The sequence below is a fragment of the Mustelus asterias genome, chromosome 22 (genome assembly GCF_964213995.1).
Source record: "Mustelus asterias chromosome 22, sMusAst1.hap1.1, whole genome shotgun sequence".
NCBI lineage: Eukaryota > Metazoa > Chordata > Chondrichthyes > Carcharhiniformes > Triakidae > Mustelus > Mustelus asterias.
In genome coordinates, this window is record NC_135822.1 from 55677084 (window position 1) to 55705018 (window position 27935).

General features: G+C 52.1%; 1 protein-coding gene across 2 annotated transcripts in view; it reads right to left on the reverse strand.

The window, feature by feature from the left end:
• Positions 1–27935, reverse strand: part of LOC144510034 (2-oxoglutarate dehydrogenase complex component E1) — a 122580-nt gene that overhangs the window by 50898 nt on the left and 43747 nt on the right. The window contains exons 3-5 of one of the 2 annotated variants that reach the window (XM_078239238.1): positions 25478–25666; positions 21660–21762; positions 4388–4432 (exon numbers count right to left, since the gene is read on the reverse strand). In XM_078239238.1, coding sequence (XP_078095364.1) covers positions 4388–4432; positions 21660–21762; positions 25478–25666 — 337 coding nt within the window. Of the gene's footprint in view, positions 1–4387; positions 4433–21659; positions 21763–21915; positions 22016–25477; positions 25667–27935 lie in introns of both variants that reach the window. The other variant, XM_078239239.1, reaches the window with a different exon arrangement.

A 27935-nucleotide genomic window follows, 5' to 3' on the forward strand; every position in this document is an offset into this window, starting at 1 on the left:
ACTGACAGAGAGAGAGAGAGGGACTGACAGAGAGAGAGAGGGACTGACAGAGAGAGAGAGGGGGACAGACAGAGAGAGAGAGAGAATGAGAGGGACAGACAGAGAGAGAGAGAGGGACAGACAGAGAGAGAGAGAGAGAGTGAGAGGGACAGACAGAGAGAGAGAGAGAGAGGGACAGACAGAGAGAGAGAGAGAGAGGGAGGCAGAAAGAGAGAGAGAGAGAGGGACAGACAGAGTGAGAGAGAGGGACAGACAGAGTGAGAGAGAGGGACAGACAGAGTGAGAGAGAGGGACAGACAGAGTGAGAGAGAGGGACAGACAGAGTGAGAGAGAGGGACAGACAGAGTGAGAGAGAGGGACAGACAGAGTGAGAGAGAGGGACAGACAGAGTGAGAGAGAGGGACAGACAGAGTGAGAGAGAGGGACAGACAGAGAGAGGGGGGACAGACAGAGTGAGAGAGAGGGACAGACAGAGTGAGAGAGAGGGACAGACAGAGTGAGAGAGAGGGACAGACAAGAGTGAGAGAGAGCGACAGACAGAGAGAGAGAGAGGGACAGACAGAGAGAGAGAGAGGGACAGACAGAGAGAGAGAGAGGGACAGACAGAGAGAGAGAGAGGGACAGACAGAGAGAGAGAGAGGGACAGACAGAGAGAGAGAGAGGGACAGACAGAGAGCGAGCGAGGGACAGACAGAGAGAGAGAGAGGGACAGACAGAGAGAGGGGGACAGACAGAGAGAGAGAGAGGGACAGACAGAGAGAGAGAGAGGGACAGACAGAGAGAGAGAGAGGGACAGACAGAGAGAGAGAGAGGGACAGACAGAGAGAGAGAGAGGGACAGACAGGGAGAGAGAGAGGGACAGACAGGGAGAGAGAGAGGGACAGACAGGGAGAGAGAGAGGGACAGACAGGGAGAGAGAGAGGGACAGACAGGGAGAGAGAGAGGGACAGACAGGGAGAGAGAGAGGGACAGACAGGGAGAGAGAGAGGGACAGACAGGGAGAGGGGAGGCAGGCAGACAGGGAGCGGGGGGGGGCAGACAGGGAGCGGGGGGGGGCAGACAGGGAGCGGGGGGGGGGCAGACGCAGAGCGGGGGGTGCGACAGGGCCAGACAGAGAGAGGGGGGGCCAGACAGAGAGAGGGGGGGCCATACAGAGAGAGGGGGGGCCGGACAGAGAGAGGGGGGGCCGGACAGAGAGAGGGGGGCCGGACAGAGAGAGGGGGGGCCGGACAGAGAGAGGGGGGGCCGGACAGAGAGAGGGGGGGCCGGACAGAGAGAGGGGGGGCCGGACAGAGAGAGGGGGGGCCGGACAGAGAGAGGGGGGGCCGGACAGAGAGAGGGGGGGCCGGACAGAGAGAGGGGGGGCCGGACAGAGAGAGGGGGGGCCGGACAGAGAGAGGGGGGGCCGGACAGAGAGAGGGGGGGCCGGACAGAGAGAGGGGGGGCCGGACAGAGAGAGGGGGGGCCGGACAGAGAGAGGAGGGGCCGGACAGAGAGAGGAGGGGCCGGACAGAGAGAGGGGGGCCGGACAGAGAGAGGGGGGGCCGGACAGAGAGAGGGGGGGCCGGACAGAGAGAGGGGGGGCCAGACAGAGAGAGTGGGGGCCAGACAGAGAGAGAGGGACAGACAGAGAGCGAGAGAGGGAGAGGGACAAAGAGAGAGAGGGAGAGGGACAGACAGAGAGAGAGAGGGACAGACAGAGAGGGAGAGAGGGAGAGGGACAGACATAGAGAGAGGGAGGGACAGACATGGAGAGAGGGAGAGAGAATACGAACAAGAAAGAATACCCCCAGGACCATGTTGATTATTTGGGTTTGGAGATAGACGATGGGGAAGTTGAGCTGTATAAATTCAGTGGGATGGTCAGCCAAGGCCGAGAATTAAAAGGGAGAATGGAGGTATAATTCAGCCTGTTCTGATACAAGGCCCATTGTCGAATGTTCCTAGTGGACTCCTTTGGCATTGCCTCGGGGTTACAGTGACATTGCCTGGCTGTTCATTCCACCTGTCCCTTTCATGCTGTCGTCCTGAGTTTTGTCCACGAGGTGGTGGTCAAAATAGGCACAAAAGGTCAGAGTTCAATTGGTGGGGGAAGCTTGAAGGCTGAGGGGTGCTGGGAAAAATCAGCTTCTAAGGTCAGGGTTCAGTGATAAAAATTCTTGGCCTGAGCTTTGTCTTTTGAAGAATTTGAGGTGAGAGGGTCAGCGGGCTTTCTCAATATTGCAAAATAGATTGCCTAGATTTCTTTTACTGTCGAGCTGACTTGGAGTGTTGTTTTCTTGATCACTCGGTGGAAAAAATAGGCTGGTTAAGAAAATTCCTGTTGGGAACACATTTATAGTCTCATGGGCAAGGGCGACTTCAGACTAAGAGCCACACGAGCTACTTACTGGACGGATAACTCCCTCCTCAACTGTGTCCTGGGTGGCACGAATGAATGGGGTACATACAACGCTTACAAGACACGAAATGGATCAGCAAAGCAACGGATAAACAGGTGGAGCAGACAACCAGGGCACAGGGTATTGGAAGGGACTGATCGAGAGCGTGTAAACAAGAGAAACACTTAACCCTTTTGGGAACGCGAGAAGGGTTGGAGGTGTGGAAGGCATTCTTGAAAGCAAGAGAGAGAGAGAGAGAGAGAGCCATCACGTTACACTTCCTCTAGTGACAAGTGTCAGAGTTAACACAACCATCATCTTCAAGGATTTGGATTAGCACCGAAGAAGCAAAGACTAGTCTACAGATAATCAAATCTCTTCCCCATCAGATCAACCATTTTGTACAATCCCTTCTGATAGCGGTTACACACTCAAAATCTGTTAGGTATTTTAAAAACACGCCAAGCAATGCCGCTTTGCAATGACCTGATACCCCAAAAGCGAGAGTCTCATTGATTTATCGATCAGAGATGTCATGACTCATTAGAGGGGTGTGTCTCACTCATCCCCCAACTGCCCTCGAACTGGGCGGCTCGCTCCGCCATTTCAGGGGGGGGCGGTTAAGAGACAGCCACATTGCTGTGGGGTCAAGGGTCACGTGGGCGAGACAGTGGTTATCACTGCTGCCTCACAGTGCCAGGGATTCGGATTCCATTCCCAGCTTGGGTCACTGTTTGTGCGGAGTCTGCACATTCTCCCCGTGTCGGCGTGGGTTTCCTCCGGTTTCTTCCCACAGTCCAAAGATGTACGGGTCAGGTGGATTGGCCATGCTAAATTGCCCCTTAGTGTCCAAAGATGTGCAGGTTAGGTGGATTGGCCATGCTAAATCGCCCATTCGTGTCCAAAGATGTGCGGGTTAGGTGGATTAGCCATGCTAAATTGCTCCTTACTGTCCAAAGATGTGCAGGTTGGGTGGATTGGCCATGCTAAATTGCCCATTAGTGTCCAAAGATGTGCAGGTTAGGTGGATTGGCCATGCTAAATTGCTCCTTACTGTCCAAAGATGTGCAGGTTGGGTGGATTGGCCATGCTAAATTGCCCATTAGTGTCCAAAGATGTGTAGGTTAGGGGGATTGGCCATGCTAAATTGCCCATTAGTGTCCAAAGATGTGCAGGTTAGGTGGATTGGCCATGCTAAATTGCCCCTTAGTGTCCAAAGATGTGCAGGTTAGGTGGATTGGCCATGCTAAATTGCCCATTAGTGTCCAAAGATGTGTAGGTTAGGTGGATTAGCCATGCTAAATTGCCCCTTAGTGTCCAAAGATGTGTCGGTTAGGTGGATTAGCCATGCTAAATTGCCCATTAGTGTCCAAAGATGTGTAGGTTCGGTGGATTGGCCATGCTAAATTACCCATTAGTGTCCAAAGATGTGTCGGTTAGGTGGATTAGCCATGCTAAATTGCCCATTAGTGTCCAAAGATGTGTAGGTTCGGTGGATTAGCCATGCTAAATTGCCCATTAGTGTCCAAAGATGTTGTAGGTTAGGTGGATTGGCCATGCTAAATTGCCCCTTAGTGTCCAAAGATGTGCAGGTTAGGGGGATTGGCCATGCTAAATTGCCCCTTCGTGTGCAGGGTAAATACGTGGGGTTACATGGATAGATGCAATTGTTGTTGGTGGTGCAGGTGCGATGGGCCAAACGGCCTCCTTCTGCCCTGTGGAGATTCTATGATTCTTCTACGATCCTCCCCCAATTAAAAAGTGCACCCACGGGATTCTTGTACTGTACTCGTTCGGGGTGGTTTAAATTCCAAAGAGATTTGGGCATGACATCAGTGATTTTGAAATCAGATTTGAGAGCAGGCTGCTATCGGTTTTTCAGCCCACCCCTCCGAGCCCCGCTTACCCCCCCCCCCGCTGGTCTCACTCAGATCAGAAACAAATCAAAACGCCAAACAACAAAGACATAACTGGCTGAATGTCAACAGCGGCAGCTACTTGCCTACCTCCTACTGTCAACTTTTTCAGGCGCTCCTTGCAGACTGCGATGTCTATGGGTAGAGAGTGCAAGAAACAAGACAAAAAAACAGAACAGCGAGCAAAATAGTTAGTCTTTTAAAAAAAAGGAAAAGTCTAAAAAAAATAATAAAATTAAAGCCAGAGATCGTTTGAGTAATTGCAATTCAGCCCTTGTGCAGTTCAAGGCAAATCAAATCTAGCCATGACATCATGACGAATGATGCATGTCAACACATTGGTGGATAAATAGCGTTGTACTGAAAGAGTTGCTGCATCTTCCCCCCCCCCAGAGGTGAAATGTTAACCCCCCCACCACACACAGTCACAATCGATCAGGGGCTCCTGGTAAGAAGGGGGTGAATTTTGGAAGCAAAAAGGGACATTGTGATTAGCATTGCCGACTCTCAGCGCCAGGGACCCGGGTTCGATTCCCGGCTCGGGTCACTGTCTGTGCGGAGTCTGCACGTTCTCCCCCCCGTGTCTGCGCGGGTTTCCTCCGGGTGCTCCGGTTTCCTCCCACACTCCAAAAGATGTGCAGGTTAGGTGGAGTGGCCATGCTAAATTGCCCCTTAGTGTCCAAAGGGGAATCAGACAATTGTGCAGACTGCCAAAAGAACAGCCTCGGTAGGGGCGGGAGAGGGGGGGGGGATTAGGTTGGGTGGATTGGCCATGTTAAGTTGTCCCTTAGTGTCCAAAGATGTGCAGGTGAGGTGGATTGGCCATGCTAAATTGCCCCTTAGTGTCCAAAGATGTGCAGGTTAGATGGATTGGCCATGTTAAATTGTCCCTTAGTGTCCAAAGATGTGCAGGTGAGGTGGATTGGCCATGCTAAATTGCCCCTTAGTGTCCAAAGATGTGCAGGTTAGATGGATTGGCCATGTTAAATTGTCCCTTAGTGTCCAAAGATGTGTAGGTTGGGTGGATTGGCCATGTTAAATTGTCCATTAGTGTCCAAAGATGTGCAGGTTAGGTGGATTGGCCATGCTAAATTGCCCCTTAGTGTCCAAAGATGTGCAGGTTGATTGGATTGTCCATGTTAAATTGTCCCTGAGTGTCCAAAGATGTGTAGGTTGATTGGATTGGCCATGCTAAATTGTCCCTGAGTGTACAAAGATATGTAAGATTAGGTGGATTGGCCATGCTAAATTGTCCATGAGTGTCCAAAGATGTGGTTAGGTGGATTGGCCATGCTAAATTGCCCCTTAGTGTCCAAAGATGTGCAGTTTGATTGGATTGTCCATGTTAAATTGTCCATTAGTATCCAAAGATGTGTAGGTTAGATGGATTGGCCATGCTAAATTGCCCCTTAGTGTCCAAAGATGTGTAGGTTGATTGGATTGGCCATGCTAAATTGTCCCCGAGTGTACAAAGATATGTAAGATTAGGTGGATTGGCCATGCTAAATTGTCCATGAGTGTCCAAAGACGTGTGGGTTAGGTTGATTGGCCATGTCCCTTATTAGCAGAGGGACTAGCTAGTGTAAAGAGTGAGGTTACGGTGATAGGGCCTGTGTGGAATTGTTGTCAGTGCAGACTTAATGGGCCGACTGGCCTCCTTCTGCACTGTGGGGATTCCATGTCGTTTTAAATTGTATGGGAAAGGGTGGGGCCAAGGGGAGGGGTTCGCAAAGGCAAAAGAACGTGGTCCAAGAACGCTTTTGACCATCCCCCGGCGCTGGGGTTCAACACGTTGGAAACCTTATCGGTGTTTATTACCCAGCTATTACCCGGAGCACACTCAGTTTCGACAGCCACGATGATCAAAAAACGGCAGGGGCATTCTCTCTGTAATCCGCCTCCTTTGAACGCAGGAGTGGAATGCTGGTTTAGTTTGAAAAAACGAGACGCCCAGGCATTGCATTTTCCACCCTCATGGGCTAGGTTCTAATCGGAGTATCAGGTGTGGTTACAACCAGCTCTTGGTCTGTATGCCACAGTGCATTGTCTGAAGCACACACCCCACTGAATGCACCACCCCTTACTCTCTACATTGCCGATGGCCGTAGGGGAGAAGGGAACAGAGTGAGGGCATCAACGCTTTCAGTACAGATTCAGCTGTGGATTACTGTCTGGGTCTCAACGAGTGCATCTTGAAGCATTAAAAAGCATGCAGCGCGATAGACTGAATTAAAATGGAAGGCATTATTGGCAAACCCGGCCATGCATACGGAAACGTGAAGCTGTGTTGGGGGCGGCGGGGACATGGATGCAAACCAGCTCCTCTCTGCCATGCAGCCCATAGATTAGTGACCACGTCAGCGACGCACAGCTTGTGTTGGGCCAGCCAAGGAAGGGACCACCCCAGAGGTCGGAGAGCTGCACGGGCCAGCCCAGCCCCCCCCCCACACGGGAGAATGAACAGAAGAACAACCCAAAGACTCCGGCTACCCACCCTTCACCCGGCCTGGGGCACCCATGGGAGGAAACCTAGGAGGCAGCACTCTTTTCGACTAACACTTTCGAGAAACCTAAGAGGCAGCTCGACTGGCGAGCAAAGGGGAACCAGGCGATTGTATGGACTGCCAAGAGGACAACCTCAGGGGCAGGGGGTGCGGGAATTTACAGCCCAATGAGCAAAGGGGAATGAGACAATTGTGCAGACAAGCCTCGGTGGGGGTGGGAGAGGGGGGGGAAATTGAGGCTCACTCGGAGAGGTATTTTAGAACTGGAGCTCTGCGCACAACTGGGCTTGCACGGTAGCACGGTGGTTAGCGCTGCTGCCTCACAGCGCCAGGGACCCGGGTTCGATTCCCGGCTTGGGTCACTGTCTGTGCGGAGTCTGCACATTCTCCCCGTGTCTGCGTGGGTTTCCTCCGGGTGTTCCGGTTTCCGCCCACAGTCCGAAAGACGTGCTGGTTTGGTGCTAAATTCTCCCTCAGTGTAACCCGAACAGGCGCTGGAGTGTGGCGACTAGGGGATTTTCACAGTAACTTCATTGCGGTGTTCTAAAAAAAAAGGGCGGGAAAGCTCATTAATCGAGGGTTTCAGTGTTAGATCCAGCAGTCACAGTGACAACCACTGGTCACCAGGACATGCGGGCACCCTTGCACGACCTTGGAATGAGTTAGTTTGCCTTCAAACGTTTCAAGGTCCCAGATTCAGGGCTGTTTGAAAAAAAAACTGCGACACATACACATTCTACCTTACGGTCATGCGTGACAAATAAAGTCCAAATCTCTCCGTAAGGCCACACAATGGAGCTCTGGGTTAAGGCAAAGGGGCCAGGCAGATAACCAGTCACTTGGAGCATGCAAAAGCAGAGGCAGCGTCCCTATTCATGCCAAGCGCAGATACGGTTGAGGGAGCTTTGATAGAGCGACAGAGAAGGGGTAAGACCTGGTACTTCTCTCGGGGGGGTGGAGTGACCACCTGAGCTCCTAACCTCGGTGGAGCAGGAAAGTGGATGCCCCTTTACCAGGGCAAGAGTGCAGTCCTCCCAGACGAAGGGAGGAGGAAACTAGCCATCAATCCTTCCAACGCGAGCAGAAATTGGGGGATGAATAGGGAACCACTCGGAGACGCAGGGATGGGAACAGCGCTGACGCTCAAGAGATGGAATGCAGAGAGAGAGCGAGAATGCTCCCCTTGTAAGTAAGAGAGGGGATAGGTACGGGATAGACCACCGTGCGGTTCGTGGAAGAGAGGGCCTCGGATTGTATTTGCGGCAGATTAACTCCACACGTACAAACAAGATTGTGCTGATAAAGGAACATTCGCTTAGTTAGCGGCAAAACGCTGCTGGAAATCTGAAACCGAAACAGAAAGTGCTGGAAAGCAAAGACCCCAGCGGGCCAGGCAGCATCTGTGGAGAGAGGAGGAGGGTTAACGTTTGGAATCTGCGCGACTCTTCTGCGGAGCGGAGGAGAGGTAGAAACGCGACGGGGTTTGTGCTCCACTGTTCAACTGCTTCAGTAAGTTACGAAGTAACGGACAGGGGAAAAAAATGAATCGAGGTACTGCAGTCGAGACAATCTAATCACGTCAAATCAGTCTTTGCCAGCATAGTGGTTAGCACTGCTGCCTCACAGTGCCAGGGACCCGGGTTCGACCCCAGCCTCGGGTGACTGTGTGGTGTTTGTACGTTCTTCCTGTGTCTACGTGGGTTTCCTCCGGGTGCTCCAGTTTCCTCCCACAGTACAAAGGTGTGTAGGTTAGGTTGATTGGCTATGCTAAGTTGCCCCTTAGTATCCAAAGATGAGTAGGTTAGTTGGATTGGCCATGGTACATTACCCCTTAATGTCCATAGGTGTGCGAGTTAGGTGGATGGGCCATGCTAAATTGCCCCTTAGTCTCCAAAGATGTGCAGGTTAGGTGGATTGACCATGCTACATTGTCCCTTAGTGTCCAAAGATGTGCAGGTTAGGTGGATTGACCATGCTACATTGTCCCTTAGTGTCCAAAGATGTGCAGGTTAGGTGGATTGACCATGCTACATTGTCCCTTAGTGTCCAAAGATGTGCAGGTTAGGTGGATTGACCATGCTACATTGTCCCTTAGTGTCAGGAGGATTTACAGGGTAAATATTTGGGGTAATGGTTTGGTTGGGATTGCCGCTGCAGGCTTCATGTGCCAAATGGCCTCCTTCTGTACTGTAGGGATTGTATGATAAATCTTCCCCCCCAACTCCCCCCTCGCGATATTTAAATATTTCTCCAGAGAAGATCAAATCTCCATATCTAGACAAGAGAGCAGGTTTCAGCTGGAGTGCTAGATGCCTTCCCAAGGGTGAATAGCCCCTGTCTCATTCTGCCCTTGCGTGTGGGAATGGCCGCTCGGGCAGGGTAGTGAAGGCTGCTGGAGCCAGGGGCACCGGACACCAGAGGAGGAGAGAAAAGTGGGGTTCGATAGGCAGAACAACCAACATAGAATCCCTACAGTGCAGAAGGAGGCCATTCGGCCCATCGAGTCTGCACCGACCACAATCCCACCCAGGCCCTATCACACAACCCCATGCATTTACCCTAGCTAGTCCCCCTGACACTAAGGGGCAATCTAGCATGGCTAATCCACCTAACCCGCACACCTTTGGATTCTAAGGGTCAGTTTACCATGGCCAAACCACCTAACGTACACCTCTTTGGATTCTAAGGGTCAATTTACCATGGCCAAACCACCTAACCTGCACATCTTTGGACACTAAGGGGCAATTTAGCATGGCCAATCCACCTAACCCACACATCTTTGGACACGAAGGGACAATTTAGAATGGCCAATCCACCTAACCTGCACATCTTACGAACTGTGGGAGGAAACTGGAACATCTGGAGGAAACGGGAACATCTGGAGGAAACCCACGCAGACAGGGGGGACAAGGTACAGACTCCACACAGACAGTGACCCAAGCCAGGAATCGAACCTGGGTCGCTGGCTCTGTGAGGCCGCAATGCTAACCACTGTGCCACCACCCACTGGAGTTGTGCGGCAGAGGAGGCTATAATAGAGTCAAGCATTCCTGTCATGGAACAGGACCGAGGCTGGGCACTCAAAATAGCAGCCACTGTGGGGGAATAAAAAACACTCATCAGAATGTGTTATTTTGAACGGAGTTCAACCATCCAAGTCACATCGTGTCTCATTAAATCTTGATGGCAAGACTGGGGGAAAAAAAAATCTGTTTTTGATAAAATTCAACCTCAGGCGAGTGTCCAAAACAAAAATAAGCAGTTCGGAAAACACAAGAGAGGGAGTCGCAATGCCAGCCATACAGGCCAACTCCTCATCTAATCAACTCCCAGTGTCAAATCCTTCCTGTAATCGTATATTATGCTAAATATGAGTGGCCCTATTTGGGAAAAAAAGCATTCAGCACCTGTACAGTCTATAAAATTATGTCAGAGTTGGACTAGGATGGGCTCAGTAAGAAGTCTCACAACACCTGGTTAAAGTCCAACGGGTTTATTTGGAATCACGAGCTTTCGGAGCGCTGCTCCTTCCTCAGGAGAGGTAGGTTTCACAAACACGGCATATAGAGGCCAAGACACAATTGCAGGATGATGATTGGAACGGACACCGTGTGACAATCACCACACAGGAGTTGTTCCCTTCCTGTCAGGGAACACTTCAGCAGTCAAGGGCATTCAGCCCCCGATCTTCGGGTAAGCGCTCTCCAAGGCGGTCTTCATGACACACAACGCAGAATCGCCGAGCAGAAACTGATAGCCAAGTTCTGCACACATGAGGACGGCCCCGACCGGGATCTTGGGTTCATGTCACTCTCCGTGTAACCCCCACCATTTGGCCTGGAAAATCCTACTAACTGTCCCGGCTGGAGACAGTTCACACCTCTTTAACCTGTGATTATCCCCCTCTCCACTCGCACTGTCTGCACCTGGAAAGACTTGATTATCTGGAAAGACTCGCATTCCAACCATTATCTTGCAATTGTGTCTTGGCCTATACATGCTGTGTTTGTGAAACCTACCTCTCCGCTCACCTGAGGAAGGAGCGGCGCTCCAAAAGCTCGTGATTCCAAATAAACCTGTCGGACTTTAACCTGGTGTTGTGAGACTTCTTACTAAAAAATTATGAGAGGCATAGATAGGGTTGACCGTCAGAATCTGTATCCCCAGAGTTGAAATGTCTAATACTCAGGAGCATGCACTTAAGGTGGGAGGGGGAAAGTGGGGGGGGGGGGGAGGGGGAGGAGTTCAAAGGAGATGTGAGAAGTAAGTTTCTTTTTACAGGGAGTGGTAGGTGTCTGGAACGCACTGCCAGGGGTGGTGGTGGAGGCAGGTACAATAGGGGTGATAACTCTGGAGGGGGGGTGGGGGGAAGAGGGGAGTTGGCAGCTGGCTGTTTAGGGGTGAGCAAAGCAATTATGAAAATAAGTATTCGGACGGCGCCAACTGGATTTTGCTCTCGCAGCAGATTCGGACTTTTACTGCACTCATCAGACACGCAGCATTAACCTTGGCAAGCTTCATTCCCCCACACCTTGTGAACGGACTCTGCTCCTAAAGAAAGAGTTTAGAGGGAGATTGCAAGCGCTGTTCAAGGGCATAACGTATTGGCATCAAGAGAGGGAGAGTCAAGTGCGTCGACCTGTTGTGGATGTGAAGATACTGTACTACGACGGGAGACAGGAGGAGTGGTTAGCACTGCTGCCTCACAGCGCCAGGGACCTGGATTCGATTCCCAGGCTCGGGTCACTGTCTGTGTGGAGTCTGTACCTTCTCCCCGTGTCTGCATGGGTTTCCTCCGGGTGCTCCGGTTTCCTCCCACAGTCCAAAGATTTGTAGGTTAGGAGGATTGGCCATGCTAAATTGCCCCTTAGTGTCCAAAGATGTGTGGGTTAGGTGGATTGGCTGTGCTAAATTTCCCCTTAGTGTCAGGGGGATTAGCTAGGGTAAATGCACGGGGTTATGGGGATAGGGCCTGGGTGGGATTGTGGTCGGTGCAGACTCGATGGGCCGAATGGCCTCCTTCTGCACTGTAGGGATTCTATGATTCTGTGAAATCATGTCTTGATAACGAGGCCATTTGAGCTCCAAACTACTGTGTTTAAACAGGGGCCATCATACTTCAAAAACAGCAGCTGCCCAAATGTGTTAAGCTGTGGTATAAATTATTTGATGAAAAGGAGCTGTGTTCGGAAATCTGTTGTTTGCGTCAATCAGCATTTTTCAATGCAAGGCATTCTTCTAAGAGGACATTGTCCACTCTGGAAAGCCCACGAGGGGTGGAACTGGAATTAGGCCCAGTCAGTAATTCCTGAGCAACGCTACTGTCGAGGGCAGCAGCAAGTTACCCTCGCAAACCGGCAGCGTCACATTGACCTTAACTTCCAGAGAGATTAGTCGCTCATTGCTGCCAAAGGCTACGAGAGGGCACTGGACGAGAGCTACCTTACTCCAGGTTTTGAGATGGAGGCATGAAACAGTACAAAAAAAAAACAAACCGACTGCATTTATGCAGCGAAGTTTACCAGGCCAATTCCTGGGATGGTAGGTTCACTAATGTTCCTTTAGGGAAGGAAATCTGCCGTCCTTACCCGGTCTGGCCTACATGTGACTCCAGAGCCACAGCAATGTGGTTGATTCTCAACTGCCCTCCAAGGGCAACTAGGGATGGGCAATAAATGCTGGCCCAGCCAGCGATGCCCATGTTCCACCAATGAATTTAAAAAAGGCTGTCATATGAGGAGAGACTAAGTCGGTTAGGATTCTATTCACTGGAGTTCAGAAGAGTGAGAGGGGATCTCATAGAAACTTATAAAATTCTAACAGGGTTAGACAGGGTAGATTCAGAAAGAATGTTCCCGATGGGAAGAGAGCGAGAGAGCGCGCCAGAGAGAGAGCAAGATGGAGTGAGAGAGCGAGAGAGCGCACCAGAGAGAGAGCAAGAGGGAGTGAGAGAGCGAGAGAGCGCACCAGAGAGAGAGCAAGAGGGAGTGTGAGAGAGAGCAAGAGCGCGCGCCAGAGAGCAAGAGGAAGTGTGAGAGAGAGCGAGAGAGCGCACCAGAGAGAGAGCAAGAGGGAGAGTGAGAGCGAGTGAGAGAGCGCGCCAGAGAGAGAGCAAGAGGGTGGGGGAGTCCAGAACTAGGGGGTCATAGTTCTGGACTTGAATGCAGACTTGGTGTCCTTATCTGAGGAAGGATGTCCTTGCTATAGAGGGAGCACAGCGAAGGTTTACCAGGCTGATTCCTGGGATGGCAGGTCTGTCGTATGAGGAGAGACTAAGTGGGTTAGGATTATATTCACTGGGGTTTAGAAGAGTGAGAGGGGATCTCATAGAAACTTATAAAATTCTAACAGGGTTAGACAGGGTAGATTCAGAAAGAATGTTCCCGATGGTGGGGGGAGTCCAGAACTCGGGGGTCATAGTTTGAGGATAAGGGGTAAACCTTTTAGGACTGAGGTGAGGAGAAATTTCTTCACCCAGAGGGTGGTGAATGTGTGGAATTCACTCCCACAGAAAGTAGTTGAGGCCAAAACATTGTGTGATTGCAAGAAGAAATTAGATTTCGCTCTTGGGGCTAAAGGGATCAAGGGAGATGGGGGGAAGGGGGGGAAATCAGGATATTGAATTTGATGATGAGCCATGATCAAAATGAATGGCGGAGCAGGCTCGAAGGACCTCCTCCTGCTTCTAGTTTCTATGTTTTAAAAATATCTCTGAATGCTTCAATACAACGAACTGCTTTTGGAGTGCAGTCAGTATTGTAGACAAGCAAGCATTTTATGCAAGGCAAGATCCCACAAGCAGCACAGAGATGAGTTGCTGCTCTTCTATCTTTGAGCGGTTTGACTTGAGTGTCATGTGTTGGGAACAGTTTTGAAAGTGTGGCCCAATGCCCGTCTGAACAGGGAGGGAGCTCTCTTGTTGAAAGACGGCAGCTTCCCGCCTCTGCTTGCTTCCCGCGTGAGCACTTGCTTGATATCAAGTGGCACTTCAGAACAAATTTGCAACATGGTGAGAAACCGTCCCCCCCCCAACCACAAGTACGTCAGAGCGAGTGCTACTTTACAATGAAGACGTTTTCAAATCGGAAAAGCTCACCCAAAACATGGTCAATCCGTGGCGTGAGGAGGCGGTGGGCGAGGGGGTTCTCGATTCACCATCACCCAGGGCAGAAAAGGAGGTGAGTTTCTGAAAAGGGTAAGAGAGGGTTTTTCTCCAAGGAGGTGCCCAGCCAGACAGAGAAGGGATCAGTGCTGGATCTGGCACTGGGCAATGAAGTGGGAGAAACGCAGTTTCACAGGGGAGCATTTGGGCAACAGCGATCACAACATTAGGTTTGGAATTGATAGAAAAAAAAATGAGGAAAGGCGGCAAAAAAAAAATCAAACGTGACATCAGTGGATGGTGGGAGTGGGGGCAGGCTAACTTCAGCGAGATGGGAAGGGTCTGGGCCATGAATTGGGGATCAGCAGTGAGCGAGCAATGGGAAGGGCAGCACGGTGGCTCAGTGGTTAGCACTGCTGCCTCATAGCGCCAGGGACCCAGGTTCGATTCCCGGCTTGGGTCACTGTCTGTGTGGAGTTTGCACATTCTTCCAGTGCCTGCATGGGTTTCCTCCGGGTGCTCCGGTTTCCTCCCAAAGATGTGCGGGTTAGGTTGATTGGCCGTGCCAAAATGACCCTAAGTGTCAGGGTAGATTTAGCATGGGGTTGATGGGGATTAGCAGGGTAAATGCATGGGGTTATGGGGGAGCAGGCTCGATGGGCCGAATGACCTCCTTATGCACTGTAGGGATTCTACGAAGGCTTCAAAGAGATGGTTTGGGTACAGGCTAGATGCAAACCCATGAAAGGTAAAGGAGGGATATTCAAAGCTAGAGCTCGCTGGGTGACTGAAGACACGGAAGATAAAATGAAACCGAAACCTGGTGATAAATTCAGAACCGAACTGACTATAGAAAGTACAAAGGACTGGAAAAGGCAAATAAGGGCAAAAGGAGAGCATGGGAACAGATTAATGTCAAAATAAAGGAGAGTCCAAAAGTCTTCTAAACGTCAACAGTGCAGAGATTTATTAGAATGGCACCAGGGATTAAGGACTTCAGGGCCGTGGACGGAATTAAGAAGAACTTGCAATGATTTAACATCTGCAACATAGTAAACTGGACCAAGGCAATTGACAGGAGTGTTAAATAAAATACAAACCCGAGACACACAAGGAGATATTAGGATATTAATTGAGTTTTTGGTTATTAGAGGTGGGTTTTAAGGAGTATGAGAGAGAGCGAGAGGGAGTGAGAGAGAGAGCGCGCCAGAGAGAGAGCAAGAGGGAGTGTGAGAGAGAGCAAGAGGGAGTGTGAGAGAGAGCGAGAGCGCGCCAGAGAGAGAGCAAGAGGGAGAGTGAGAGAGAGCAAGAGGGAGAGGGAGAGTGAGAGAGAGCAAGAGGGAGAGGGAGAGTGAGAGAGAGCAAGAGGGAGAGTGAGAGAGAGCAAGAGGGAGAGTGAGAGAGAGCAAGAGGGAGAGCGAGAGAGAGCAAGAGGGAGAGTGAGAGAGCAAGAGGGAGTGTGAGAGAGAGTGAGAGCGCGCGCCAGAGAGAGAGCAAGAGGGAGTGAGAGAGCGAGAGAGCGCGCCAGAGAGAAAGAGGGAGAGAGCGAGAGAGCGCGCCAGAGAGAGAGCAAGAGGGAGTGGGAGAGAGAGCGAGAGAGCGCGCCAGAGAGAGAGCAAGAGGGAGTGAGAGAGAGAGCGCGCCAGAGAGAGAGCAAGAGGGAGTGAGAGAGCGAGAGAGCGCGCCAGAGAGAGAGCAAGAGGGAGTGAGAGAGCGAGAGAGCGCGCCAGAGAGAAAGAGGGAGAGAGCGAGAGAGCGCGCCAGAGAGAGAGCAAGAGGGAGTGAGAGAGCGCGCCAGAGAGAGAGCAAGAGGGAGTGAGAGAGCGAGAGAGCGCGCCAGAGAGAAAGAGGGAGAGTGAGAGAGAGCGAGAGAGCGCGCCAGAGAGAGAGAGCAAGAGGGAGAGTGAGAGAGAGCGAGAGAGCGCGCCAGAGAGAGAGAGCAAGAGGGAGTGGGAGAGAGAGAGCAAGAGGGAGTGTGAGAGAGAGCGAGAGAACGCGCCAGAGAGAGAGCAAGAGGGAGTGGGAGAGAGAGCGAGAGAACGCGCCAGAGAGAGAGCAAGAGGGAGTGAGAGAGAGAGCGCGCCAGAGAGAGAGCAAGAGGGAGTGAGAGAGCGAGAAAGCGCACCAGAGAGAAAGAGGGAGAGTGAGAGAGAGCGAGAGAGCGCGCCAGAGAGAAAGAGGGAGAGTGAGAGAGAGCGAGAGAGCGCGCCAGAGAGAGAGCAAGAGGGAGAGTGAGAGAGAGCGAGAGAGCGCGCCAGAGAGAGAGCAAGAGGGAGAGTGAGAGAGAGCGAGAGAGCGCGCCAGAGAGAGAGCAAGAGGGAGAGTGAGAGAGAGCGAGAGAGCGCGCCAGAGAGAGAGCAAGAGGGAGAGTGAGAGAGAGAGCGCGCCAGAGAGAGAGCAAGAGGGAGAGTGAGAGAGAGCGAGAGAGCGCGCCAGAGAGAGAGAAAGAGGGAGAGTGAGAGAGAGCGAGAGAGCGCGCCAGAGAGAGAGCAAGAGGGAGAGTGAGAGAGAGCGAGAGAGCGCGCCAGAGAGAGAGCAAGAGGGAGAGTGAGAGAGAGCGAGAGAGCGCGCCAGAGAGAGAGCAAGAGGGAGAGTGAGAGAGAGAGCGCGCCAGAGAGAGAGCAAGAGGGAGAGTGAGAGAGAGCGAGAGAACGCACCAGAGAGAGAGCAAGAATGAGTGTGAGAGAGAGAGCAAGAGGGAGTGTGAGAGAGAGCGAGAGAACGCACCAGAGAGAGAGCAAGAGGGAGAGTGAGAGAGAGCGAGAGAGCGCGCCAGAGAGAGAGCAAGAGGGAGAGTGAGAGAGAGCGAGAGAGCGCGCCAGAGAGAGAGAGCAAGAGGGAGAGTGAGAGAGAGCGAGAGAGCGCACCAGAGAGAGAGCAAGAATGAGTGTGAGAGAGAGAGCAAGAGGGAGTGTGAGAGAGAGCGAGAGAACGCACCAGAGAGAGAGCAAGAGGGAGAGTGAGAGAGAGCGAGAGAGCGCGCCAGAGAGAGAGCAAGAGGGAGAGTGAGAGAGAGAGCGCGCCAGAGAGAGAGCAAGAGGGAGAGTGAGAGAGAGCGAGAGAGCGCGCCAGAGAGAGAGCAAGAGGGAGAGTGAGAGAGAGAGCGCGCCAGAGAGAGAGCAAGAGGGAGAGTGAGAGAGAGCGAGAGAACGCACCAGAGAGAGAGCAAGAATGAGTGTGAGAGAGAGAGCAAGAGGGAGTGTGAGAGAGAGCGAGAGAACGCACCAGAGAGAGAGCAAGAGGGAGAGTGAGAGAGAGCGAGAGAGCGCGCCAGAGAGAGAGCAAGAGGGAGAGTGAGAGAGAGCGAGAGAGCGCGCCAGAGAGAGAGAGCAAGAGGGAGAGTGAGAGAGAGCGAGAGAGCGCACCAGAGAGAGAGCAAGAATGAGTGTGAGAGAGAGAGCAAGAGGGAGAGTGAGAGAGAGCGAGAGAGCGCACCAGAGAGAGAGCAAGAGGGAGTGTGAGAGAGTGGGAGGTATTAGGACATTTATCAAGTGGGATTTTAGTGTGTTTTAAGGAGTGAGTGAGAGGGTGAGTACCTGTGGACAGAAAGAGGGCACACACGCACGACAGTGAGTACGTGTGGAGAGAGAGCACGAGTAAGAGAGAGTGCACATAAGAGAGAGAGAGCTCATGTGGAGACTGAGAGCATGAGTAAGAGAACACGCGGGAGTGTATGTGTGGAGAGAGAGAGCGCACGTGCGTGCGAGAGAGAGAGTATATGGGGAGAGCGCACGCGAGAGACAGTGAGCACGTGTGGAGAGCGCGCGCGCATGGGAGAGCGAGTACGTGTGGAGAGAGAGGGAGCGAGAGAGGGGGAGACAGCATGAGTAAGAGAGAGAGCGCGTGCGAGAGAGAGCGAGAGTGTATGTGTGGAGAGAGAGCGGCTCGAGAGAGAGAGCAAGTACATGTGCAGAGAGTGAGAGCGTGCGAGAGAGGGAGTATGTGTGGAGAGAGAGCAAGTACATGTGGAGAGAGAGGGAGTGCGCGTGAGCGAGAGTACGATGCGAGTGAGAATAATGCGGAGATGTAGCGGCGGTTTTCCAGGGCTGAAGCCTGTGGCGGAGTGATTACAATTAGGGATGAGCAAGAGGCCAGAACTGGAGCAGCCCTGAGGCTTTGAAAGGTTGTCGGAAGTTGCAGAAATCGGCCGAGTGGGTGGTGGTGACTCTGTGAAGCCACGAGAAGATGGACAGGAATGTTAAAATGAAGGCATTGCCTGGACCGGGAGCCAGTGTAGCTCAGGCGAACAGGACTTGGTACGAGTGAGGATAGGAGCAGCCCAAGGAGTTGTGAATGAACTCGTGGGTACAGAGGGTGGAAAACCGAAGGCTGCCCGGGAGAGCATTGGAATAATCCCGTGGAGAAACGACAAAGGGATGGCTGGGAGTTTCAGTGGCAGACTTCCCCGGGGCAGAGTGCGTGACGGAGGCGGAGGCGGGTGAATTTGGGGTTGGAGAGAGTGCGTGGTTCGGGGGTCACACAGGATATCAAGGCTGCAGAGGGTAGATGTGAAGGAGATACTCAAAACGATGAATAAGGAGTAAATAAGGACAATCGGTTTCCAGTGACAGAGCCATCAGCAACCCAAGAGTGGCAAAAGAACTGGGGAAACTTGCTCCTTTTAAAAATGCAGCGAGTTGCGGCGGTCTGCGATGTCTTAGCCCAAAGGGACGGCGTGGAAACAGAGCGATATTGGAAAAATAGATAAGGAAACGTAGAGGAGGAACTGCGTCGCTTTGTCAGAGTGCTGCCAAATAGATGCTGAAGGACCACCTCGCGCGCAATCCCCAATTCCATTTCGAATCTGGGATTCAAATATCTCGGCAGGACACACGCGACTGGCGGAGCAAAATTCCAGCAGGGGCCTGCATCACCGTTCCCAACCTGCACAGTATTTGTTTAAATACAAGTGCAGGCGTCCCACCAACCTCGTGTCCCGTGGAACAAGCGATGGCTGTGCCACCCCCCACCGCCCTCACCCAGCTCTTTAACCCGTTGATTCAGGCTGGTCTTTGCAGTCAACTCGGTTTACCCCCGTTGCCCTGTTGAAAACTCAGCGTCGGAAAGGCGAATGAGACCCAACAGACTCTCTCCGCGTGGGTCTGGTGGAGCTCAGTCGCAGGACACTGCCCCCGTGCTGTCCGGTGGCGCTCCGTCACGGAATACTGCTCCCCTCCCCGTCATACATCCCAGCGCTCGACGATGGCGATTTGCGGCACGATTGCCAACGCTGCAGAGGGCAGCCCCTGCGCGCTGGAGCGCGGAGGGCCAAGCGACGCAGCACTTCACAGCGGGACGCAGCCTGCCCTCCTCGCCAACTCTCGCCGCGCGGCCAGTAACCGGGCGGTGCCCGTCGGGCAAGGCTTCCAAGCCCCGTACGTTCACCCCTCTTTCTGTGAGCAGTCCAGGTCACAGAGAAGAAAATCAGAAGGAGCGGACAATTTATACACCAATAAAACCAAACCTTTTCTTCTGTTTTCACGATAGGTTGTACCGCGCACTGCATGTTAAAACAAAAGAAAGCAATCGAGGGACGTGTTTACGCGGCATGCACAGCAGGCAAGTGAGACGGGAAGAGGGAACAAAATCAAGCTTCTAGGGTTAATGGCTAACACACAGATTAGTGAGTGGATGCAAGGCATGCTTTATATAGTCAAATCATCCCAAGGTTACCGCGACTAGGAAGAACATGCTTTGCGGAAAGTTGTGCAAACTACTGCTGTATGTCGCTTTTGAGGTCCCTTCTTGGACAAAGTGGCACCAGCTGGCATCACTACCGTGCTCACCTGGGACAAGGCACTGGCTGCCCACGCACTGAGCAAAACAAATCAAAATCACGCCCCGATAAAGGGCGTCAGGGCTCCGGGTTACAAGTTAATGTTCCTCACCCGTCGTTAGATACAAGAAGTTGTTAGGCTCGAATGCGGAGCCGTCGCCAAGCAGGAGAGAAGCAAGGCGATTCTCCTCCGGGGCAGCACGGCGGCACAGTGGGTTGGCACTGCTGCCTCACAGCACCAGGGACCCGGGTTCAATTCCCAGCTTGGGTCACTGTCTTTAAAAGTTTATTTATTCGTCACAAGTCGGCTTGCATTAACACTGCAATGAAGTTACTGTGAAAATCCCCCAGTCGCCACACTCCTGTTCGGGTTACACCGAGGGAGAATTTAGCATCTAACCAGTACGTCTATGAGACTGTGGGAGGAAACCGGAGCACCCGGAGGAAACCCACGGGGAGAACATGCAGATTCCACAGTAGGGCGGCACGGTGGCACAGTGGGTTAGCACTGCTGCCTCACAGCGCCAGGAACCCGGGTTCAATTCCCGGCTTGGGGTCACTGTCTGTGTGGAGTTTGCACGTTCTCCCCCCCGTGTCTGCGTGGGTTTCCTCCGGGTGCTCCGGTTTCCTCCCACAGTCCGAAAGACGTGCGGGTTAGACGCTGAATTCTCTCAGTGTAACCGAACAGGAGTGTGGCAACTAGGGGATTTTCACAGTAACTTCATTGCAGTGTTAATGTTAGGTGCCTACTTGTGACACTAATAAACAAACTTAAACTCCATTACCTCTGCTGGGGGAGGGGGGGGGGGGCAGAATCGGATGCGACCCACATTCACCAGACACCAAAGGGGGTCCACTAGCTTCAGAGTGAATGGCGCCTAGCGCCAAACAGGAGCATAAAAAAACAGCTTAAAATTTAAAAAATCTCAAAAAATACCTCAAAGGCGAGGAGGGACAAAAATTGCACTTTTCATTCACATGTAAAAGCAATTAGGAATACTTAAAAGCCAGGACGAAAGGAGGTAACGGGTGTCTCTCAGCCTAATCCTAACCCTCCGTGGGAACTCTGCAGTGACAGCGAGTGATCTTAGGCCTCAGAAGCATCACCTTGCTGAGGGGCCGGGATTTCAGTCCACACTGGCGGAGGAGGTAGAGGGACATTTTGAATTTTGCAAGGGGTGGGAGAGGGGCAGCACGGTGGCACAGCGGGTTAGCACTGCTGCCTCACAGCGCCAGGGACCCGGGTTCGATTCCCAGCCTTGGGTCACTGCCTGTGCGGAGTCTGCACGTTCTCCCCTGTGTCTGCGTGGGTTTCCTCCGGGTGAACAAAAGAACAAAGAACAGTACAGCACAGGAAACAGGCCCTTCGGCCCTCCAAGCCTGTGCCGCTCATTGGTCCAACTAGACCATTCGTTTGTATCCCTCCATTCCCAGACTATCCAGGTAAGTCTTAAACGATGCCAGCGTGTCTGCCTCCACCATCCTACTTGGCAGCGCATTCCAGGCCCCCAGGTGCTCCGGTTTCCTCCCACAGTCCGAAAGACGTGCTGGTTAGGGTGCTAAATTCTCCCTCAGTGTCACCCGAACAGGCGCCGGAGTGTGGCGGTTTTAGGGGGTTTTCACAGTAACTTCACCACAGTGTGACTAATAAATAAACTTTAACTTTAAAAAAAGGGAAGGAGCTAAGGGGGAGGGGAGAGGTATCGATTAGGCTTTCGGGTTTAGACACACCCCACCCAAGCACAAGCACGCCAGCGCTGTCCAGGATGCCATCCATGTGCGGGGTGCAGAGACAAGAGAGCCAGCAGACGGAACAGGTGAGGGAAGTGAGGGGTGTACATGCATATCCTTCAAGGTACACCCACTAAAAGCCCAGGGGGGGTGGGGGGGGGGGGGGGGGGGGGGGGGCTGCAGAAACTAGACAGAAGAGCGCCAGACAAGACCAGAGAGAAGAGAGCCACTCCATGCCAAAACCCTCACCAAGTCCGTTTGAGGAGCTAACTAGGTTAGCTGGCACGGACGATTCCAGGTCTGCATCCAGAATTCCTAGAGGGTCCAGCTGTGCAACGTGATGCCCTCGTATCTGGAGAAAGAGAGAGAGAGAGAGGGGGCAAAAGAACGGAAAAGAGAGAGAGAGAGGGTGTGGTGTTGGAAGAGAAGAAAGGAGAGGGAGGGAAAAAAGAACAGTTTTTTTTTTACATTTTCTTAAAACGTGACGTTCAAAAACTCATCTCACCGAGGCTGGACAGACCGACCGGGAAAGCACAACGTGACTCATCGCAATCTACCAAATTAATGCCCAGTGGGTCAAGCTTTGAGATGTCATGACCCCTGACCTGTGAACGGGGAACAAGAAAATTCAAAGGCTTTAGTTGAGCAGGGATGGCACAGAGGCATTCCGGCCGCACGCGCCATCCGCACATTACGCCACTCGCCGCCGTGCCATCCCTTCCACACGCAAAAGCGCTCAGAAATCCGACCGCAAACAGAGCGGGCTATTCCGGGGACAGGGGCGGACCCCAACGGGCGGCTGATTGGCACAACGGGGGGCAAACGATTTTCAGGGAGCATAGGTCAGGCTCTCACTCCAGGCAGCGGAGACTGGCCCAACTCGCTCTCCCGATTCTCTGCCGCGGGCGCCGAACCAGGTTAGATTGCAGCGTGGTGGCATGGTGGTTGGCACTGCGGCCTCACGGCGCCAGGGTACCGGGTTCGATTCCCGGCTTGGGTCACTGTCTGTGTGGAGTCTGCACGTTCTCCCCGTGTCTGTGTGGGTTTCCTCTGGGTGCTCTGGTTTCCTCCCATAGTCCAAAGATGTGCGGGTTAGGTGGATTGGCCATGATAAATTGCCCCTTAGTGTCCAAAGATGTGTAGGTTAGGAGGATTGGCCATGCTAAATTGCCCCTTAGTGTCCAAAGATGTGTAGGTTAGGGGGATTGGCCATGCTAAATTGCCCCTTAGTGTCCAAAGATGTGCAGGTTAGGAGGATTGGCCATGCTAAATTGTCCCTTAGTGTCCAAAGATGTGCAGGTTAGGAGGATTGGCCATGCTAAATTGTCCCTTAGTGTCCAAAGATGTGCAGGTTAGGTGGATTGGCCATGCTAAATTGCCCCTTAGTGTCCAAAGATGTGTAGGTTAGGAGGATTGGCCATGCTAAATTGCCCCTTAGTGTCTAAAGATGTGCAGGTTAGGTGGATTGGCCATGCTAAATTGCCCCTTAGTATCCAAAGATGTGCAGGTTGGGAGGATTGGCCATGCTAAATTGCCCCTTAGTGTCCAAAGATGTGTAGGTTAGGGGGATTGGCCATGCTAAATTGCCCCTTAGTGTCCAAAGATGTGTAGGTTAGGAGGATTGGCCATGCTAAATTGTCCCTTAGTGTCCAAAGATGTGCAGGTTAGGAGGATTGGCCATGCTAAATTGTCCCTTAGTGTCCAAAGATGTGCAGGTTAGGTGGATTGGCCATGCTAAATTGCCCCTTAGTGTCCAAAGATGTGTAGGTTAGGAGGATTGGCCATGCTAAATTGCCCCTTAGTGTCTAAAGATGTGCAGGTTAGGTGGATTGGCCATGCTAAATTGCCCCTTAGTATCCAAAGATGTGCAGGTTGGGAGGATTGGCCATGCTAAATTGCCCCTTAGTGTCCAAAGATGTGTAGGTTAGGGGGATTGGCCATGCTAAATTGCCCCTTAGTGTCCAAAGATGTGTAGGTTCGGAGGATTGGCCATGCTAAATTGCCCCTTAGTGTCTAAAGATGTGCAGGTTAGGTGGATTGGCCATGCTAAATTGCCCCTTAGTATCCAAAGATGTGCAGGTTGGGTGTATTGGCCATGCTAAATTGCCCCTTAGTGTCCAAAGATGTGCAGGTTGGGTGTATTGGCCATGCTAAATTGCCCCTTAGTGTCTAAAGATGTGCAGGTTAGGAGGATTGGCCATGCTAAATTGCCCCTTAGTGTCTAAAGATGTGCAGGTTAGGGGGATTAGCAGGGTAAAAATGTAGGTTCACAGGGACAGGACCTGGCTGGGATGCTGTTTTGGAGAGTCGGTGCTGATTTGATAGGCCGAATGGCCTCCTTCTGCATGGTGGGGATTCTATGGCTCCTCAAACGTTGTGGCTAACGGGACATGGAATACTGTGAACAGTGTTGGCCCCCTTATCGACTGACAGATATCCCGGCATTGGAGGCAGTCCAGAGGTTCACAAGGTTGGTCTCGAGGTGGGGAGATTTTTAATCATAAGGGAATCTCGAAGGGATAAGGCGGGAGAGTGGAGTTGAGGATTATCACCGGAGATCAGTCACTGAATGGCGGAGCAGACTCGAGGTGGGCCGAATGGCCACCTTCTGCTCCTACGTCTTATGACCCTCACACAAAGTGCTCGTGCGAGTACCTTTCAACATTCCCATGCACTACACAGCCCTAAACCACTCAGTGACCCGTCAGGAAGCCCAAAGATGTGCGGGTTAGGTGGACTGGCCGTGCTAAATTAACCCTAGTGCCAGGGGGATTAGCAGGGTAAATATGTGGGGTTACGGGAATAGGGCCTGGGTGGGATTGCGGTCGGTGCGGACTTGATGGGCCGATTGGCCTCTTTCTGCACTGTAGGGACTCTAGGGGAGCAGTAAGCCATAAGCTGGCGTGGGCCACAGACTGTGTCGGAGCTGTGGCCTTACCCTCTGGGTTATCAGTGCGGAGCTCTGCTCTGTGTTAGTAAATGGCCAACTGGTCGAGTCAAAGACTCTCCAACTGCTCCGCTCGGGAACAAGAGGTGGTGAACAGAATGTGTGAACTGGAAACACTGGTGTGGACACAGTCAACAAGGCTGGCACGAAGCATACATTCACTTGTGACTGCTACCCTCTCTCTGCCAGGGGGTGGGTACACACTGCGCTCACGGAGAGGTTAGCGCGGTGCGGACCAAGCAGAATGGGATCAGTCAATGAGACTCGAGGTCGAATCAACTGACCGTCCTGTTTCTCAAACCAGGTAAGCACTGCCAATGGACAATGTTCACAAACTCAACCCTGCTAATCCGAACCTGATGGGAAGAAAACAATCAGCACTCAGGAGACGGAACATAAGACAATCAGCACCCTCGCTCCTGCCTGCGCACCCGCCTGCCCACTCGTGCACCCACCTGCCCCCACTCCGTGGCACGTGCCCACCCCCCAACCCGTGCCCAACCCCATCCCCAGATGCGGACCCAAGGCCCACCCGCCCTCCCTGACAAGTCCCACTTCCTGACACGCACCCACCCCTCGCATGTACCCACCCTGGCCCACGCCCGCTCCCTGGTGCACGCGTGCCCCCACCTCGTGCCTGCCCCAACCCCCTCGCACGCGTCAAGCCCCCAACACACGCCCAGTCCCTGCCCCCCCTCACGCTCACCCACCCCTCGCGTACACCCGCCCCCTCCCGGCCCATGACCGCCCCCCTCCCACCTGGCAAGCGCGCACCCTCGCCCCCTGCCCCCTTTTGCATGTGCCTGACACCTCATGCCCACCGCCCTCTCGTCCTGCCAACCCCTCACCCCAGCCCCTAGGGAAACTAGGGATGGGCAATAAATGCTGGCCGGCCAGCGACGCCCATTGTATGGGCACGCACGCTTCACGCATTCGCACGAGCTTCTACTTCCACACACACGTGGCCATTAGGTAGAGGCTCTGCGGTGGACAGGCCGTCTGTGTGTGTGCATCCTGACAGACAAGCAGAGTGACGCCCTTAAATGTACAGGGAGGTTCAGTCAAACGGGAGCACGACGGTCAAACAGGCCCTCCCTTTCATTCCCGGCCAGCTGGTTACCTGGTAAGCTCGGATGAGTGACTGTACTGCCAAATGATCTTCCACTAACTTGTCCACATTTGGCTGGGCAACCATCGCGGCCTGGGCGTTAGAGAGCGCGGCCAGGCTCGCACCCAGGGGCGGAGGACTTTGGTAGGCCGTACCTGGCGCTGCTCCTGCATTGGCGTTCCGAAAAAATACATCCCATGACTGCGGAAACAAAACAGGGGTAAAGATACGGTGAAAACAAAACACAGTTGCAAACACCTTAAAACAGCCAACATTATGATGCTAAGCTCCGTCCGGCTGGAATGGAGGCCCGGTCTCAACAACTACATGTCCCATCGTCAAGCCCCCATATTCTGCACCTTCTCTTTCCTTCTCCCCTCTGTACTCAATGAACGGTATGCCTTATCTGTATAGCACACAAGAAACAATACTTTTCACTGTATCACAGTATCCCGCCGTGGGGCGGCACGGTAGCACAGTGGTTAGCACTGCTGCTTCACAGCTCCAGGGTCCCGGGTTCGATTCCCGGCTCGGGTCACTGTCTGTGTGGAGTTTGCACATTCTCCTCGTGTCTGCGTGGGTTTCCTCCGGGTGCTCCGGTTTCCTCCCACAGTCCAAAGATGTGCGGGTTAGGTTGATTGGCCAGGTTAAAAAAAAAAATTGCCCCTAAAATGCGTAGGTTAGAGGGATTAGCGGGTAAATATGTGGGGGTAGGGCCTGGGTGGGATTGTGGTCGGTGCAGACTCGATGGGCCGAATGGCCTCCTTCTGCACTGTAGGGTTTCTATGATTCTATGAATACTTTTCACTGTATCCCAGTACACGTGACAATAATAAATCAAACAATACTTTTCACTGTATCCCAGTACATGTGACAATAATAAATCAAACAATACTTTTCACTGTATCCCAGTACATGTGACAATAATAAATCAAACAATACTTTTCACTGTATCCCAATACATGTGACAATAATAAATCAAACAATACTTTTCACTGTGTCCCAGTACACGTGACAATAATAAATCAAACAATACTTTTCACTGTATCCCAATACATGTGACAATAATAAATCAAACAATACTTTTCACTGTATCCCAATATGTGACAATAATAAATCAAACAATACTTTTCACTGTATCCTAATACATGACAATAATAAATCAAACAATACTAAATGGTTTTTCTGCATCCGTATTTACTGAGGAAATGGGCCTGGAGTCTACGGAAATAGGGCAAACAGGTCGGGAGGTCATGAAACCTTTACAGATTAAAGGGGAGGAGGTGCTCGCTGTCTTGAGGCAAATCAGAGTGGATAAATCCCCAGGACCGGACAGGGTATTCCCACGGACCTTGAGGGAAGCTAGTGTTGAACGTGCAGGGGCCCTGGCAGACATATTTAAAATGTCAGTATTCACGGGGGAGGTGCCGGATGATTGGAGGGTGGCTCATGTTGTACCGTTGTTTAAAAAAGGTTCCAAAAGAAATCCGGGAAATTATAGGCCAGTAAGTTTGACGTCGGTGGTGGGCAAATTATTGGAAGGTGTGATAAGGGATAGGATCTACAAATATTTGGATAGACAGGGACTTATTAGGGAGAGTCAACATGGCTTTGTGCGTGGTAGGTCATGTTTGACCAATCTATTAGAGTTTTTCGAGGAGGTTACCAGGAAAGTGGATGAAGGGAAGGCGGTGGATGTTGTCTACCTGGATTTCAGCAAGGCCTTTGACAAGGTCCCTCATGGGAGGTTAGTTAGGAAGGTTCAGTCGCTAGGTATACATGGGGAGGTAGTAAATTGGATTAGACACTGGCTCAATGGAAGAAGCCAGAGAGTGGTTGTGGAGGATTGCTTCTCTGAGTGGAGGCCTGTGACTAGTGGTGTGCCGCAGGGATCGGTGTTGGGTCCATTGTTGTTTGTCATCTATATCAATGATCTGGATGATAATGTGGTAAATTGGTTCAGCAAGTTTGCTGATGATACAAAGATTGGAGGTGTAGTGGACAGTGAGGAAGGTTTTCAAAGCTTGCAGAGGGATTTGGACCAACTAGAAAAATGGGCTGAAAAATGGCAAATGGAATTTAACGCAGACAAGTGTGAGATATTGCACATTGGAAGGACAAACCAAAGAAGAACGTACAGGGTAAATGGTAGGACTCTGAAGAGTGCAGTTGAACAGAGGGATCTGGGAATACAGGTACAGAATTCCCTAAAAGTGACGTCACAGGTGGATAGGGTTGTAAAGAGTGCCTTTGGTACATTGGCCTTTATAAATCGGAGTATCGAGTATAAAAGTTGGAGTGTTATGGTAAGGTTATATAAGGCATTGGTGAGGCCGAATTTGGAGTATTGTGTACAGTTTTGGTCACCTAGTTACAGGAAGGATGTAAATAAGGTTGAAAGAGTGCAGAGAAGGTTGACAAGGATGTTGCCGGGACTTGAGAAGCTGAGTTACAGAGAGAGATTGAATAG